Source organism: Nannospalax galili, unplaced genomic scaffold (genome assembly GCF_000622305.1).
Source record: "Nannospalax galili isolate Female #2095 unplaced genomic scaffold, S.galili_v1.0 scaffold85, whole genome shotgun sequence".
NCBI classification, from domain to species: Eukaryota; Metazoa; Chordata; class Mammalia; order Rodentia; family Spalacidae; genus Nannospalax; species Nannospalax galili.
In genome coordinates, this window is record NW_008358866.1 from 8,587,423 (window position 1) to 8,604,807 (window position 17,385).

Genomic DNA, 17,385 nt, shown 5'->3' on the forward strand with positions numbered 1-17,385 from the left:
AATTATATCTGGCTTCATCAAAGAGAATGAGAATAGCTAGTGGGTCTTCAATCTTTATTAAAAGAAAAAAGCATAATTTTGTTATTAAGCTACAATTTCCTTTTAAAGATGTACATTTTTTCCTACCCAATGTAGAATAAGCCAAAGCTATATACTGTATAGAGATAAGCCATTACTACTCTAGAGCAGGAGTTGGCAAACTTCTAAGAGGCAGACAACAGTGTCTTAAGCTTTATGAGCCATACAATCTCTGTTGCAAGCCCTCAACTCAACTATAGAATAAAAGCAGCAACTTTTTGTACAGACACTGAAATTTGAATTCCATACAATTTTCACATGACATGAAATATTGTTTTTGACTTAAAAAAATCATTAATGTTCTTAGCCTATAGGCTATATAAAAATAGGCAGCAGGTACCATATGGCCAAAGGTTGTATGTAGATTGCTAACCCTTGACTTAACAACTATTAATATTATCATCGGTTTATACTATGAGTAATTTATAGCATAAACTTACCTAAATCTTTATATTTATGAGACATTTTCCTATGATTTATGCTTCATAAAATGTAATAGTGAAGTCCAAGGAAGATAAAATGTGTCAGTTTTTAGAAGAACAATGTAGTTTAGATAAGGAAGTTTTAAGGCACATATTTTACCTGGGCTATGGAGTGACACCTTGTCTCAAAAATCACAACAGTGAGGCTGGAGAGACATCCCAGTGGTTAAGAGAATGCACCATTCTTTAAAAAAATTTTTTTTAATTTAATTTACTTTTATGTATATGAGTATTTTGCCGGCATGTACGCAAGTACACTATGCGCATGCAGTACCTGAAAAGGCCAGAAGAGGGAGTAGACTCCCCTAGCATTGGAGTTGCAGAGGGTTGTTAGCTGCCATGTGGGTGCTGGAAACTGAATACCACCAGTGTTCTTAACCGCTGAGCCATCTTTCCAGCCCAAGGCAAATATTTTTAACTTTATTTAAATAAAAAGACTACACTTTCAAGTACATTATAATATTTTCTTAAGTTCTAAACATCCCATAGGATTAATAAGACTGGGAAATGCTATTCTATAGAATATTTCTACTTGGAATTAATAATTATAAAGTTTCTGAGTATTTCCAAATATAAGTCAGACATGAATTCTTTATGGCAAAATGATTTTGTCAAACCCAATAAAGTAAGTCTATTTCTTTTACCTTATAATACTCTATTTATACAAATTTTTTTTTTTTTTTTGAGACAGGGTCTCCCTGTAGCCCCAGCTGTCCTGGAACTCACTATGTAGACCAGGCTGGCTTTGAACTCACAGAGATCTGCCTGCCTCTGCCTCCCAAGTGCTCGGATTAAAGGCGTGCACCACCACACCTGGCTATACTGGACAACTTTTACACTATTATAGAGCAGAGAAAACAGACTAAGTATACTTAGATTACTTGTAGTATTTTATAAATCTAATACATTTTAAAAAATTGTGGCAATGTATATAACATAAAACTTGCCATTTTAACCATTTATAAGTATACAATCAAATGGCATTAATTATATTTTCAGTGTTGTGCTAACATCACCATTATTTCCAAAGATTTCACATCCTGAAAACAGAACCTCTATAATCATTAATTTCTCAGACTGGAGGTATCTTAATAGAGTGACTGCTTAGTAGGTACAAGGTCTTGGGTGTGATCCCTAGCACCCAAACAACAAAACTCCCAATCTACCCAACCCCAATAGCTCTGGCAACTTCTAATATATTTCCTGGTTTCATGAATTTGCCTGTTCTAATTGATTAATGCAAATCAAATCATACAGTATTTATCCTTTGGTGTCTTTTCTCATTTAGCATTCATTTTCAAGGTTCACTTACAAATATCACAAACTCATTTATTTCAATCATTGAATATCATGTGTGCATACACACACACTACATTTTTCTTGTCCTATCATTTCCTGAATACCTAGGTTATTTTTATTTCTTGATTATTATGAGTAATAATGCAGTAAACAATGACATTTAAGTATCTAAGTTCCTGTTTTCAAGTCTATCAGGTAGACACCTTAGAAGAACTGCTGACCATATGGTAATTTTTTTTTTTTTGTCTTTTTGAAGCAGGGTCTCCCTGTAGCCCCAGCTGTCCTGGAATTCACTATGTAGACCAGGCTGGCCTTGAACTCAAGAGATTTGCCTGCCTCTGCCTCCCAAGTGCTGGGACTACAGGCATGCACTACCACACCCGGCTCATAGTTTTTTTTTTAACTCTGTGTGCGTGTGTGGGCATGTACATGTTCATGTTTGAGAATAGGAATGTATGTGAGGTCAGAGGACAACCTGTGTGCTGAGCTTATACCCTGCAACTTTCCCAAATTAATTTACTAGGTCGAGTATCTATCTTTCCTGTAGATTTTTTAGGGTTTCCTATATATAGGATCGTATCATTTGCAAATAAACAGTCTTACCTTTTCCTTTCTAATTTGGATGTCTATTTCTTTTGCTTATCTAATTGCTCTGATTAGAACTTCCAGGAATGTTAAATTGCAATGGTGAAAATGGGCATCCTACCTTGTTCCTAATCTCAGGAGGAAAGTTCCAGTCTTCTGAGTTTCTATAATGAAAGGTTACTGGATTTTGTCAAATGCCTTTTCTGTGACAACTGAGATGACTGTTCTTTCGCTTTTTTTCACTTATCCTATTAATGTAATTCTAATTTGTGTTTAATAATCTAGACTTTAGTGTTTGGTATATTTCATAAAGATGTAATGAAACTCCCAGTATATTTAGTAGAGAGGATCAAAATTATCTTTGTTTTTATAATATAAAGACAGTATTACCAACAAAAAGTGTCTACCAAGTTTGAACATAGCTGTTGAAATTTCCATGGGCTGACATTTGCTTAACCTTGTCTGCTTAATATACCTTTAGATAAATATTTATGAGGTACATTGGATTTATTTTTCTTTAACACAATTGTCAGATCTCGGAGATAGTGTTCATTTTTCTTTTTTCTTTCTTTTTTTTTTTTTTTTCTTTTTGAGACAGGGTCTCCTTGTAGCCCTAGTTGTCCTGGAACTTACTACGTAGACCAGGCTGGCCTCGAACTCACAAAGATTCGCCTGCCTCTGCCTCCTAAGTGCTGGGATCAAAGGTGTGCACCACCACGCCCGGCGATAGTGTTTATTTTTCAATTTTCATAGATACTACTATGAAACTATCACACCTAGTCTGTTATAATCTCTCTCTTAGGTTCCTTCTTTGTCTATATCCTTCTTATGACATTATTATGTTTTCTCTAAAATCTACAGTAATTCAATCCAGACATTTGTGCTTGGAAAAGATCTATCAAATTTAAATTCTGTTCTTAACTTTAAATGTAATTATCTGTTTAAGTCAAGATTGAATACTATCCTCCTGCTTACGATAACTTTCTTAGTCCCCTTTGCAAAGGTTTTCTTCTCTTCCTAGGGTTTTGTGTGTCTTTTTCTTCCTGTTCTCTCTCCTATACCTTCTGTGAAATTCATAAAACTGACTGGCCCTTTAAACAACACATTCTAGTCTAAAAACTTATTTTCTGTACAAATTATCTCTCCAATTGCTAATTTTCTTTTTTTTTAAAAAAATATTTTATTATTTTTATTTTATGTGTATGAGTGTACTGCCTGCCTGTATGTGAGTGCACCCATGTTGTGAAATGCCTCGGAGGTCAGAAGAGGGCTTTGGATTTCCCTGGAACTGGAGTTAAGGACGGTTTGTAGCTGCCATGTGGGTGCTGGGAATTGAACCCAGGTCCTCTGCAAGAGCAGTCAGGGCTCTTAACCACTGAGCCATCTCTTCAGCCCACTAATTTTCTTTAGTATGGCTTCCCTATTTCTTTTCACAAAAGGGGTCGGGGGGAATGTATCATTTAAGGTAAAAGAAGTAAAAGGGTAAAAAAAATACCAAATAAAAGTTTGTATACCCAGCAAAACTCTGACACTTAAGACTGGGATGTAATGATTGAACAGAAAGAAATGTTCCTAGTATAGAATCAGCACAATTTGACCTCTACTGCCTACAGTGAGAGCCCAAAAGACTGCGTACGTTTAAACAATTTTAAGTAATATTTCTAAGCAAACCTTTTTCTCAACTTCTAAAGGAAGTCCCACATCTCTTCTTAGAAAAAGCTGTGGTGTTTCTCTTTGGGGATCCAAATTAGTCAATTCAGCAAGTATTTCTGGCCAGTCACGAACTTGTTGCAATGGTTTATGATAAGGCTTGAGCTGAAGGCCTGAAAGATAGCTTTCCTTTTATAAATGATACTGTAAAAACAAATCAATTATATCAATGTAGAGGAATTTTATATTAAATTATCCATACCTAAGTACCAAGTAGACACTGTGTAAATATCTAAATTTAAATCAACGTTTAATATTTTACTACCCAAATTGTGGATAACTGCTTGTTTTTTTTTTTGGTCTTTTTGAGACAGGATCTCCCTGTAGCCCAGCTGTCCTGGAACTCACTATGTAGACCAGGCTGGCCTTGAACTCACAGAGATACGCCTGCCTCTGCCTCCCAAATGCCAGGATTAAAGGCTTGCGCCACCAAGCCCAGCTAATAACTGCTTGTTTTTAAAGAACATAATTTTAAGAATAGTGCTAGGGAGCCAGGTGTGGTGGTACTTGAACACACCCAGCACCTGGGGGAGAGAAGCAGGAAGACCACAAGTTCAATGTTATCCTTCAGTAGGTTTGAGGCCAGTCTGGATTATATGAGACCCAATCTCAAAAAAAAAAAAAAAAAAGGAAAAAGAAAAGAGTATTCTTGGGCTTGGGCTGTGAATTAGTATTTGTAAAGACCTTTATGTATTTACAGTAAACTTTGAAGGACAAATCTAGGGTGACATTGGGTTTATTTTTAAATAAAAAGGTTGATCAAAAAAAGTAACATAAAAAAAGCATTTTAGCCGGGCATGGTAGCGTGCGCCTTTAATCCCAGCAGAGGCAGAGGAGGCAGGGGCAGGGGCGCAGGGGGGCAGCTGTTCACATTGTGACTTCCAGGTCAGCTGTGACTAGAGAGACCCTGTTGAAAAACAACCAACAACAACAACAACAAAAAGCATTTCAATAATTTTGAGAAAAACACAAAGGCAAGTAATATGAAAGTTAATTTAATGGGATTCAAACCAAATGGATTGCCAGAGAAAACTTCCAGTTTTTACTACTTTCAAAATGTTTTGAATGAAGTAGGGGAGGGAGTCTACAGGTGTTCTAGTTTGTCTCTCCATTGTTGTGACAAAACACTCCAACCACTACCGACTTGGGGAGGAAAGGGTTTAGTTGTCTTACATCTCCTGAGTCACAGTTCATCAGGGAGCCCAAGAAAGGAACACAGGGCAGGAACCTGGGGGCAGGAGTTGGAGCATAGCATAGAGGCATACTGCTTATTGGCTTGCTCCCCTGGCCCTTGGTCAACTTACTTTCTTATACAACATAGGCCCACCTGCCCAGGGGTAGCACCACTCACAGTGGGTTGGGCCCTCCCACATCACTCACAATCAAGAAAATTCCCCCACAGACATGGCCACAGGCTGGTCCAATGCAGGAAATTCCTCAGTTGAGGCTCCCTCAACCCAGGTGTGTCAAGTTGACACTAAAGCTATCCAGCACAACAGGTTTACCTATTTTAGCAGTGTGAACATTTTAAACTTTTAAAGTCAACAATAAATGTCATACAAGTTTACTAACTCACTCCCAAAAAGGAAAAATGAAGTTTAAACAATAAAATAAAACCCTCAAAACTGTCTTACTAAGGTTTTCTGAACAGATCCAAATAGTGAAATACTGCTGAGTTTCTTGAGAGAGACGCATTCCTTCCATTATCTGCTGTACTGTGGTATTATTTCCATGCTTCAGTTCAACAGAACGATACGATCCATCCATTCTGTAAATTCGAACCTTTTCATACTAGGACAAAAAAAAAGTCATGGAAGCTGTTTAAAAATTACACATCAAGAGACTGAAGCGATGGCTCAGTATTAAGGGCGTTTGCCATTCTTGTAGAATACTGAAGTTCAATTCCCAGCACCCATATTGGGAGGTTCACAATTGCCTGTAAGTCTTGTTCCAGGGGACCCAACACCCTTTTTTGACCTCCATGGGCACCTGCACACTTGAATACATATACATAGGCACACACACACATATTTTAAAAAGTATGTATCATGTGGGCTCAGAGGTTAAGAGCACTTGGGTTTGGTCCCCAGCATCCATATGGTGGCTTAACAACTGTCTAACTCCAGTTCCAGGGGATCCAACACCCTCTTCTGGCCTCTACAGGTACTGCATATACATGGTACACATACATCCATACAGACAAAACACACAAAAGAGATTTTGAGCTAGTTTCCTTACTCCAGTTCAGAAAATCCCAGACAGCTGTGGCATTATCAATAGATTTTTATTGTTGCAGCTAATCTTCCAAATAATTTCTAGGCTAATTCATTTTGGATTAAAGTACCTGATTCCTTTTATCACATTTACAATACAAAAAAAAACTGTACATACTCACACACACAAAACACACGATGCTAGGAAATCATCTATAATTTCACTTTTGGGAAGAGGGAAATGAGTTTGCTATACACTAACTTGCTGGGACTGACTTCATGAATGATGTACAATGCTGCTATTTACAAATTCAAAATGTTGTTCAGGGAGATATATTTCAATGAGTGGGGCTATTTATAATTAACACAGCCATGCATAATGTAACATTTTGGTCAATGACAGAACCACATATATAATGATACCATATATATGGCACTATATACCACAATGCCTACATATGTAGTATGCTAAATCATGGATGTTTGTGTAAATATATTCCATGATGTTTGCACAATGCAAAAATTTCCAATGATATGCATCTTAGAATATACATAATAGTTTTATACTTGTTATATGAGATTAGATTAGGTTGAGATTATACTAGAAAACTGAAATTTGAGGGGGTAAAGGGGATTAAACTTAGGGCCTTTTGCATGCTAAGCATATACTCTACCACTGGGTTATATACATATCTTTGAAATTAAGATTAATTTTAAATGTCTTGAAAATTTTATTTATTTTTGCAAGTTTCACTTGGTTATATAAGGACAAATGTCCTAATGTCAACAAATTAAATATATATATAAACTCTAAGACTCATGTTTCATGGTACTAAAGAAGTCAACCACCACTTTATCTTTCCACTCTTAATATAGATATTCAAATTACCTATCGGTTTAAATGTAACATTTGGCTCTAACTATGAATGAAGATAATTCTTACTGGTTTGTTAATGGCTTCCTTCAACAATTTTGCAGCTTCTATCCAGTTATTTTGTTTACTTTCTTCACAAATATTTAATGGAGATCTTCCTTGTTGGTCTGTTATGTGCTAGATATAGGGGAGGGATTAGAAAAAAAAAGATATAATAAATACATGGTGTTTTAAAGGAAATATCATTCAATCAATACTGAAAATGGAAATTTGGGGGAGTATTTTTATTTATTCAATAAAAATACTCTAGTCAAATATTTAAGTAAATATTACTCATACTTTGTATTTATTATACTTAAATAGAAATTGCCAAAGCCAATTGGCAAAGTAATAATCAAAGTAATAACAGGATTATGGTTTCAAAAGTTCAGTTATAAGAAAGGTTTTCAGTTTTATTTTCCCTTTAATGAAATATTTATTACAAATTCTAGAAAATGGGTAAATGGTTTTCTTTTTTCCAGACATTTTTGGGGAAATACAATATATAATGAATCTATGTACATTATGGAGATGGATAGATGCAATGAGTTTATAATAATGTGAATGTACTTAATGTTATGAAGTGTACATGTAAAAGTGGTTAAAATCACAAACTACATGAAATGTGCTTTATCACAACAAAAGCAATTTAAAACTTATGGTCAAAAGTACAGTTAACTCATAAGTATTACTCTATAAGCAAAATTTGTTTTTACTTTTCAGCTGACTTCTCAAGTATACAAGTAAACATTTTTATGTCACTACTTGTTAGTTACTATTTGAACATTTAAAAACTAAAGCTGGGAAATAACTTACTCTGTCAATCTCTGGGTGGGTTAGGAGAATCTGTACTATTTCAGCGTGTCCTCCTCCAGCAGCAAAATGAAGAGGTGAGCTAAGCTGGCCATTTAAAAGGTTTGGATTACACTTGCCTTTCTCTAATAATATACGAGTGGCCTCAACTTTTCCATACCTATAAAAAAAAAAGAAAGCTTACCTAAAAAAGTCATCTGAAATGTTTATAAATTCAAATTTTAGATGAAATCTAAGTGTTTTTTTTTGTTTTTGTTTTTGTTTTTGTTTTTTGTCTTTTTGAAGCAGGGTCTCCCTGCAGCCCCAGCTGTCCTGGAACTCACTATGTAGACCAGGCTGGCCTTGAACTCACAGAGATCCGCCTGCCTCTGCCTCCCAAGTGCTGGGACTATAGGCATGCACCACCATGCCCAGCTTAAAATGAGATTTTTACAAAATATTTAATATTTTTTTTTCTTTTGAGACAGAATCTCACTATATAGTCCTGGCTGGCCTAGAACTTGCTATGTAGACCCAGGCTGGTTTCAAACTTGCAGTGATGGTCCTTCCTCTGCCTCCCAAGTGCTAGGACTACAAATGTGAGCCACCCTGCCTGTCCTAAACCATTCTGTATTCAAATTCCTATCAATCAAATGATGCACCTGATTACAACACAGCACAGTGACTTATATTACTCCCGTATTAAACTGACCATTATTTTCAGCTGTCAGAAGGTTAATTTGTCAAAGGAGAAAACTCTTTACATTTTAACAATTCTTTTTCTTCTTTCCCCTTCTCTGCCCTTCCCCTCTTTCATTCCTTCTGGCTGAGGACTGAATCAGAGCCTTTCATATATTAAATACATGCCATGTGACTGAGCTATCTTCCCAGTCTAATTATATTTATTAAAAACAAAGCCAACATGTATTGTATGTACTATGTGCTCTCAATTACTTTATTTGCATTTTCTATTTTTTGGTCTTTTTTGAGACAGGGTCTCCCTGTAGCCCCAGCTGTCCTGGAACTCACTATGTAGACCAGGCTGGCCTTGAACTCACAGAGATCCACCTGCCTCTGCCTCCCAAGTGCTGGGATTAAAGGCATGTGCCACCATGCCTGGCTCTCATTTTCTATTTTTTTAAAATATTTTTTATTTTATGTGTATGTGTATTGCCTGCATGTAGGTTAAGTGCACCCATGTTGTGCAATGCGTGCGGAGGACAGAAGAGGCTGTCAGATCCCCTGGAACTGGAGTTATAGACAGTTGTTAGCTGCCATGCGGGTGTTGGGATTCGAACCCAGGTCTTCTGCAAGAACAACCAGTGTTCTTAACTGATAAGCCATGTCTCCAGTCCCAACATTTTCTATTTTTATCTTATGAAAAGTACCATTTTAAACTCCATTTTGTAAATACATAAACAGACCTTTAGGATGTTAGGTAACTTAACAGTGAATTATTATACTTTTAGGAACTAACCATTGGTACTGAAACCTAGGTACATCCCAAAGCACATTAAATGTTACAGTATACTTTTGTTTTTATGTAATAGGTAGCTGAAAACAATTATCTTTATTAGAGAAGAATATAACCCCTTCTGCAAAAAAAAAAACAAAAAAACCAAAAAACCCAACCAAACAACAACAAAAAATACAGTCAAGTTTACACTCAGAATTCCTAAATTAAGATCCACTGTTATTATTGTCAATGCCATGGTGTATTTGGGGGGACTGAAAGGCACTCTACATCTTCTTTTTAGCTTTAAGTAATCATTATTAGTTACCTGAAGAAAAATCTACTAGATCAACTAAAGATGATTTAAGGCAATTCTTTCCAAATGTAAATATAAAAATCCCTTATAATGTAAAGCATAAAAGCACATTTGTAAAATTTTTTTAGAGACAGAAAAAGCATATATAGTAAACAACTATTTATTGTTACAAATACTAGAATCAGAGAAATCAAAAGAATTTTGAATTGGAAAGAACTCTAAAAAGGTCTAATTACTACTGGCTACTTTATGCAGTGCGGAAAGTTAAACCCAGGGTTTTGTACATACTTGGCAAGCCTTCTACCTTCAACCTTCTTCTCAGCCCTAAGTATTGTAATTTATATACAGATAAGTAAACTGAAATGCAAAGAGGTAAAGTTCCTTGCTCAATGTGACACAGCAAAGATACTATGTAGGAACTTACTAGGTAACAAACAATATAGTACTATTGAAAAAGGCTAATTGCTCTAAACAATAGGTCAAAAGCAATTTCCTTTTTTTTTTTTTTTGGTTTTTTTGGGTCTCCCTGTAGTCCCAGCTGTCCTGGAATCCACTATGTAGACCAGGCTGGCCTCAAACTTACAAAGATCTGCCTGCTTCTGCCTCCCAAGTGCTGGGATTAAAGGCGTGCACCACCACGCCCAGCCAGCGATTTCCTTTTTTAAAAATATTTTATTTATTTTTATTTTATGTGTATGATTGTATTGCCTGCATGTGTGTTAGTGCACCCATGCCATGCAATGGCTGCAGAGGTCAGAAGAGAATATTGGATTCCCCTGAAACTAGAATTAAGAGCCAGTGCTCTTATTTGCTGAGCCAGCTCTTCAGCCCCCAAAAGCAATTTTCTTATAGAAAAGTGGTATGACTATGTCTTTTTAAGACAATAAGCTATAGCATTCAGTTAGCTTCTGCCATGAACACTAAGAACTCAGCTCAGCCTAAGAAGTGTTAATATTATGTAGGAGTGCCAAGAAGTATATTGGAATATGAATAGCAAGAGCTAACCCCAATCTTGTTCTAGCCCTCACATCTTATAAAATAGAAGGTAGTGATTCTTTGAAGGGTAGACTTCTTCATACTAGTCTAACATGATGCAAAGTCAAATCCTATGTACTTAACAAATGTCAATTTTATAGTCTAAGAATAACCTAACGTAATACAAAACAACAGTAACTACAAGGGTGAATATGGACTGTGTGGTTCTCAGTGACATTAACTAGTTATTAACTATCTTCTTGAGTGACTTGATAATGAATAAGCAGGCTGACAGTACTTTTTTCATGGGGCAGATCTGGCAATTCTGAACAGTAGCAAATAATCAAAAGATCAAAACCAAAAGCTCAGAAGACAAACATGGTACTGAAATTGTCTGGAATGAGAATAGTTTTCTGATAAGAAACACTAATATTTATAACTATGTGTTCAATTTTTTTCTAAAACGAGTAATCTACTCACCAGCATGCATAATGAATGGGTGCCCAGTGGTCACTATCTAGTTGGTTTACTGAAAATCCCTTACTGAGAAGATGGCTTAGTAATTCTGAATCTCCTTCACAAGCGTTTCGATGGAGAGGAAAATCATCTACCCACTGTCGCTCTCTAAATATCAGAAAGAAATTTTTAAAATATAATAAACATTGAAATTCACATTATTTCAAAACAAATGTGATACATCTATGAAAACTGCTTAACAGTGCACAGCTGTAAGCTAGTGATCAGATACACTTTTAACAACAAGTTACAAGTTTTAAGACAGGCAAAATAGAGTAAAATAAAAACAGTACTTGTCTTCCATGACACTGCTCATGCTTCTCTGCCATTTTTCCTGCTTGGGAATTTGGATTTTTGAGTAGTCTGGAGCTCCTAGACCAAAGTATGGATTTATTACCACTTTATCTACCTAGAAAGGGGAAAGAAAACGCCTTCAAATAAAACTCCTTAAAAGCTTCAGATACTTGACTTTCATGCCTATAAGTAAAGCACTGAACTATCTTAATGTTGACAATGATGACAGGTATGTCTTTCTTATGAAGAAAATGACCATACTTGAAATGAAATGTCTTTTGTAACCAATTCAACTCTTACCCGATTTGTATATTGAAGATCTGATCCAAACAAAGGGTTGTAAATGCAGGTATCTGCTTTCTCTAGGGCTAACATTTTACTCTTTATTTCTAGAGCACTATAGCCCATGTGTAGTGAGTTTTCTGTCTGACCTGATTCAGTAGCATATGCAGGATTTATGACATTAGTTTTTATTCTCTCAAGAGGAGAAGGTCGGAATAAAGCTGGAATAAAATGAGACTGTGCATGTCGTTCATCTAACCACCTGGCAAAATAGAAAAGAAAGGCAATAGAAACACCTGTTCAAAAGTAAAGATGAAAAAGGTAGACTACTGTAGAACTCTCTTATGATACTTTCTAATACTCACTTTTTCTATAATTTTAGTGTTTAATTAGTGTTAAGTACTTAATAAAAGTTTTGTAAAAGGACATAGCAAATAATTTTTGCAAAATGTATGTATATGTCATTATAATCATAAAAACTTTCAAAAAGTACTGAAGTACTTTTAAATTTTAAACTACTGACAAGTGCTATTTCACAAAAGACAGGCTCTATGACTTGTTCACTGACAGGAGTAACTACTACGTCTAATTTTGTAATAGAAGAATCATGATCCTTAAACCAGGGCAGTGCTTATTTTTGAAAGATGAAAGTAACCTACTACAAGTAGACAAGACAGTCTTTGGCAATTTTTCATCCTTATCAACTGAAAAATTGACAACTTCTTAATGTAATGTTGTTTTCATTATTTTCCCCAGAAACATCTTTCAGACTAATTTCAACTATGGTTAATTAAAAATATTCTTAATGGTACTTCTTACTTATCCAAGGCTATTAACATCCTTGCTGTAAGTGTTGCAAAGTGAGTACTGGATTCACTACAAATTCTCATAATATCTTGCAAGCAGTAAAAAATTGGACATCCTGGAGTGTAAGTATATTTAGTATTATCTGAAAAAGAAAAATGAAGAATTATACCATTACGTAAACATTTACAAATACGTTCTTCATATATAGTACTGTTATAAATATTTGTGAAATATAATGGAAACTGTTCTGGGTTTGGAATTGGAAGGCTGGATTCAAGTGATACTTGGCTTTGTGGCTTTGTCCACTTAGGTAAATGGACGTTTATAATCTTAAATTTTAGTGTGTCTGTGTGTGAGTGTGGGTATGTGTGTGCTACAGTGCATGTATGGAGGTCAAGGGAAACTTTTGGGAGTCGGGTTTCACCTTCTACCTTGTTGAGGGAGGGTCTTTCTTGTTTCTGCCACCTTGTAGCATACTCCACGTTAGCTGGCCCATGAGTTTCTGGTCCATTTTACCATCTCATAGTAGGAGTGCTGGGATCCCAGATGCACACCACTGCATCTGGCTTTTTTTATGTTGGTTCCAGGGACTGAACTCAGGTAGTTAGGCTTATGTGGCAAAGTTTTACCTGTTGGGCCAGCTCACTGGCCCCAGCACTTACAAGTGTGAAAGATGACAGAATTTGTTTCCTGTTTCTTCCTCAGTAACACTGCAAATTTCCAATAGAGAGATGGCTCAGCAGTTAAGAGCACTGACTGCTCTTACAGAAGACCCGGGTTCGAATCCCAGCAACCACATGGTGATTAACAACCATCCATAACTCCAGTTCCAGGGGATCTGAGACCCTTCTGTCCTCCATAGGCACTGCATGACACAGGTGCACTTACATACATGCAGCCATAAGACTCATATACATAAAATAAAAATAAATATCTAATTAAAAAAAAGATTTCCAATTCCATCCAAACTGCTGGACTTTTAACTGGGTATGGTGGCCCAGGCCTTTAATCCCAGCACTTGGGAGGCAGAGGCAGGCAGATCTCTGTGAGTTCCAAGGCCAGCCTGGTCTACATAGTGAGTTCCAGGCCAGTTGGGGCTACAGGGAAACCAAAAAAGACCAAAAAAAAAAAAAAAAAAAAAGCTAGACTTTCAAACTTAAAAGCTGGACACAGAAACTGGCTAACAAAATACATGCAAATACGTGAAGCAGGTTGATGGGATATCTATGGTGGGTCATTAAAGTTCTCATCAGAATTATAACTATCTTACATGAAACCAAATACTCTATACTTTCCAAAGTAATTTCATATTGAGTGTCTCAATAAATTCTTTCCATACTATGACCCAAGTGGGAGCAGGTAACAATATTGTCTCTATTTATAAATAAATAGTTAAATCTTAAAGATTTGCCCCAAATCACAAAATTAATTAGCTTATAGGGTCTGTACTGAAACTCAAAACTGTTTTCTGTTATTCCATAATGTCCTTCAAATTAAATTTCATATTAGATCTGTGTTCTCTAAATGTTACTAATAATACTACTGGGCAAAGTATTTTAGAACTACTATTGATATTATTTGGCCTCAAATGAAGATGTATCTATTTCTATCCTATTACTAGCATATCCTTTGAAAAATCCCATTATAGCCAAAATTTTTTTCATTTTAATTATTTCTTCTCTCCTCACTTCTCCATCTTACTTTTAAAAACTGAAACAAAAACATTACTAATCAGCCAAGAAGCTACCTATTACTTTGAAATGAACACATTTATGGTAAGTTTTTCTTCTGTTAACTTAAAAACATGCATAATCCTATTACAGTACTAACTATAAATGTATATTCCTAATAGACTTCCAATTAACATCTAAAGCATATACAAATTTGCAAGATAAATTGGAGCTACCTTTGACAACTGATGGAACAATAAATAATGCTGCTTCTCTGCCTATCTTCTCTCCATCCAGGGGAAATTTCTTCATTAGTACCACTCGTTTTCCTAATCATAAAAAAAGTGATAAAAGATAAAATTAAGAGAATGTTTTGCTTGCTTGTTTTGTTGAGATAGAGTCTCCCATTGTAGCTTTGGCCTGGAATTCCACATGTAGCCCAGGCTGGCCTTGAACTCATGGTCCTCCTGCCTCAGCCTCCCAGGTGATGGGGTTATAGGTGCAACCACCATATCTGGTTAAAAACAATAGATTTTCTAATCTTATAAATTATTTTCAGTAATAGAAAATAAATTTTTAGGGGTTGAAGATATCCCTCAGTGTCAAACACTTGTCTGACATAAGCAAGGGTTTGGGTCTGTTATCTAGAAACACACAAAAAGCTTTTTTAAGGTTAAAAAATATATATGAAGCTAGGCGTGGTGGCGTACGTCTTTAATCCCAGCACTTGGGAGGCAGAGGCAGGCAGATCTTTGTGAGTTAGAGGCCAGCCTGGTCTACATAGTGAGTTCCAGGACAGCTAGGGCTACAAGGAGACCCTGTCTCAAAAAGACAAAAAAAAAATTCCATATATATAACCATATTATATGCACTAATAAAAACTGGTAATTTTGGTGTCTGGGGAGATGACTCTGTGTAAAATGCTTGCTGCACAAGTGTGAGGACCTGGGTTTGAATCTCTAGAGCTCACATAACACTGCACACAGTAGTACGTGCCTATAATCCCACTGTCCTACAGCAAGATGGGAAGCAAAAATGGGAGAATTCCCAGAAGCTTCAGCGTCAGCTAGCCTGGCATATGTCATTGCTAACAAAGAAATCCTATCTCAAACAAGGTGGAAGGCAAGGACTGATCAAGTTTGTCCTCTGACTTCTACACGTGTGATGTGCTACAGGTGTGCCAGCACTCATGCATGACTATACTCAGACATACAAATGCATGTGTGTGTGTACACACACATTTTTTTTGATTAAAAATAAATCTGGTAATTCTGACACTATAGGATCAACATATAGAAAATCAACTAATAGATTCAGGGTCATATTTTAACTTATGAGAAGCTTCCTATGAACAGCAAGGAAAATTGCTATTTGCTCAGGACTGAGACCAGCCTTCAACAGCAAGGCATCCTTCAGGGTCAAGAAACCCTATTGCATCACTTGGTTGGAATAAAGGTGGTAACATTTTATTACAATCTATTTCATCGAGGAAAAGTGGTATATGTAAGTTTCAAAATCTTAAATGTTCAGCAATGCTTAACATTCAATCTTCGATTCTCAATTTTAGTTTTTATTAAAATATGATTGGTGTAGAAACTACTGCTTTGTATTATAACTACCATTCACAATCTGTTTATCCTAATGTGGTAGTAAGGGCACTATAAATAATAATCTCTGTCTTGCACTCTAAATTCTCTCATCCTTACATATCTTGAGTATGATGTTTACCAACCTTTCCAACTTCCTTACTCCAAGAAATAGAATAGCTCCTATGTGGGATAACTCTATGGACCAGTAAATAATGGATTTCAAGTAGTTTTATTTATTAACAAAATATTAGTCTCTTTTGTGAGGATTAAGGCCTATTACAGTATAGATCCCAAAATTATTTTACAAAATGGACACTTATACAAAATATAAGTGGTAGATACAGAATAACATCCTAATAAATTTACAGGTACTATTTTTTCTATCTGACTTCAGGTCTTGTCCCTACTTGATCTTTCCTGCTTAATCCAGTTATTATCCCTTGTTAATTGTCCACTTTGTGCTCTTAGCAGGTCTATAACTCCATTACAGGTCAATAATTTCATTACAGAAGTAAAAATATCCACATACCAACTCAAAAGACCAATTCAAGAATTCCATGAATAACTGTGCTAAAGCTTTGAAACTATACATAGCCCTGTAAAAAATATAATACTTATCTACTGCTACTGTAGTCATTTGTGATGTTTCATGTGATGCTTATACAGGGAGTCATACTACATAAAAGTATCTCAAGAGGGCTAGGGTATAGCTCAGTGATGGAGAGCATGCATAGCTTGTATGAATCCTTGAGTTTGATCCCCAGCACCAAAACAGATAAAACAAAATAAAAATCTTATACCTTTATAAAAACTCAACTGAACAGTAGGAGATTCAGGATATGGTATGGCTCATTAGTATAACCTATTCAGCTAAGTAAAACTTCCCCCTTAATTTTTTTAAATTAAAAGCTGTCTGAAAACATATTACTACATTTTACTATCAAAGTATATAGGGCAAAATTTGCTAGATACGTTTCAGGGTGCCTATCCACTTGTAACTCTTCCTAAGGTTAACTATCTAGGCATCCAGGCCAGGGAATATTGTTGTTATCACTGATACCTCTTCCATACCACTTTGGTGTACGTTGCCTAATTTACAGAAAATTATGACTCATTTATCTCAACTTAAGTACGTGACAAGGCTAATCACACTCTGTCCCAGGAATCTGGTTTCATGATAAACCCTAATAAGCTATATCAATTTGGCAACAGTGGCTAAATCTGGATGAAAACTTATCAGAAAACTCAAAGAATGAGGCAGGCAAGACTGACAAATACACAGCATCCAGTTTTTCATATGTTTTAATAACTAGACAACCTTGCATTTTTTATAAACTGAAATTGTTTCTAGACCATTTCATTAAAAGCAAACCCAATAATTGGGGAGGCAAATTCTCTTTGTGAGACTAAT

At 35.7% G+C, this 17,385-nt stretch overlaps 1 protein-coding gene across 2 annotated transcripts in view; it reads right to left on the reverse strand.

The window, feature by feature from the left end:
• The window catches only part of Krit1 (KRIT1 ankyrin repeat containing), a gene marked incomplete in the record, with an annotated part of 32,184 nt that overhangs the window by 7,210 nt on the left and 7,589 nt on the right, over positions 1 to 17,385 (reverse strand). For both annotated transcript variants that reach the window (XM_008822539.3, XM_017795464.2), the window contains 10 exon segments: positions 1 to 52; positions 4,116 to 4,267; positions 5,789 to 5,945; positions 7,311 to 7,418; positions 8,097 to 8,253; positions 11,297 to 11,440; positions 11,626 to 11,741; positions 11,927 to 12,170; positions 12,728 to 12,857; positions 14,622 to 14,714. In XM_008822539.3, coding sequence (XP_008820761.1) covers positions 1 to 52; positions 4,116 to 4,267; positions 5,789 to 5,945; positions 7,311 to 7,418; positions 8,097 to 8,253; positions 11,297 to 11,440; positions 11,626 to 11,741; positions 11,927 to 12,170; positions 12,728 to 12,857; positions 14,622 to 14,714 — 1,353 coding nt within the window.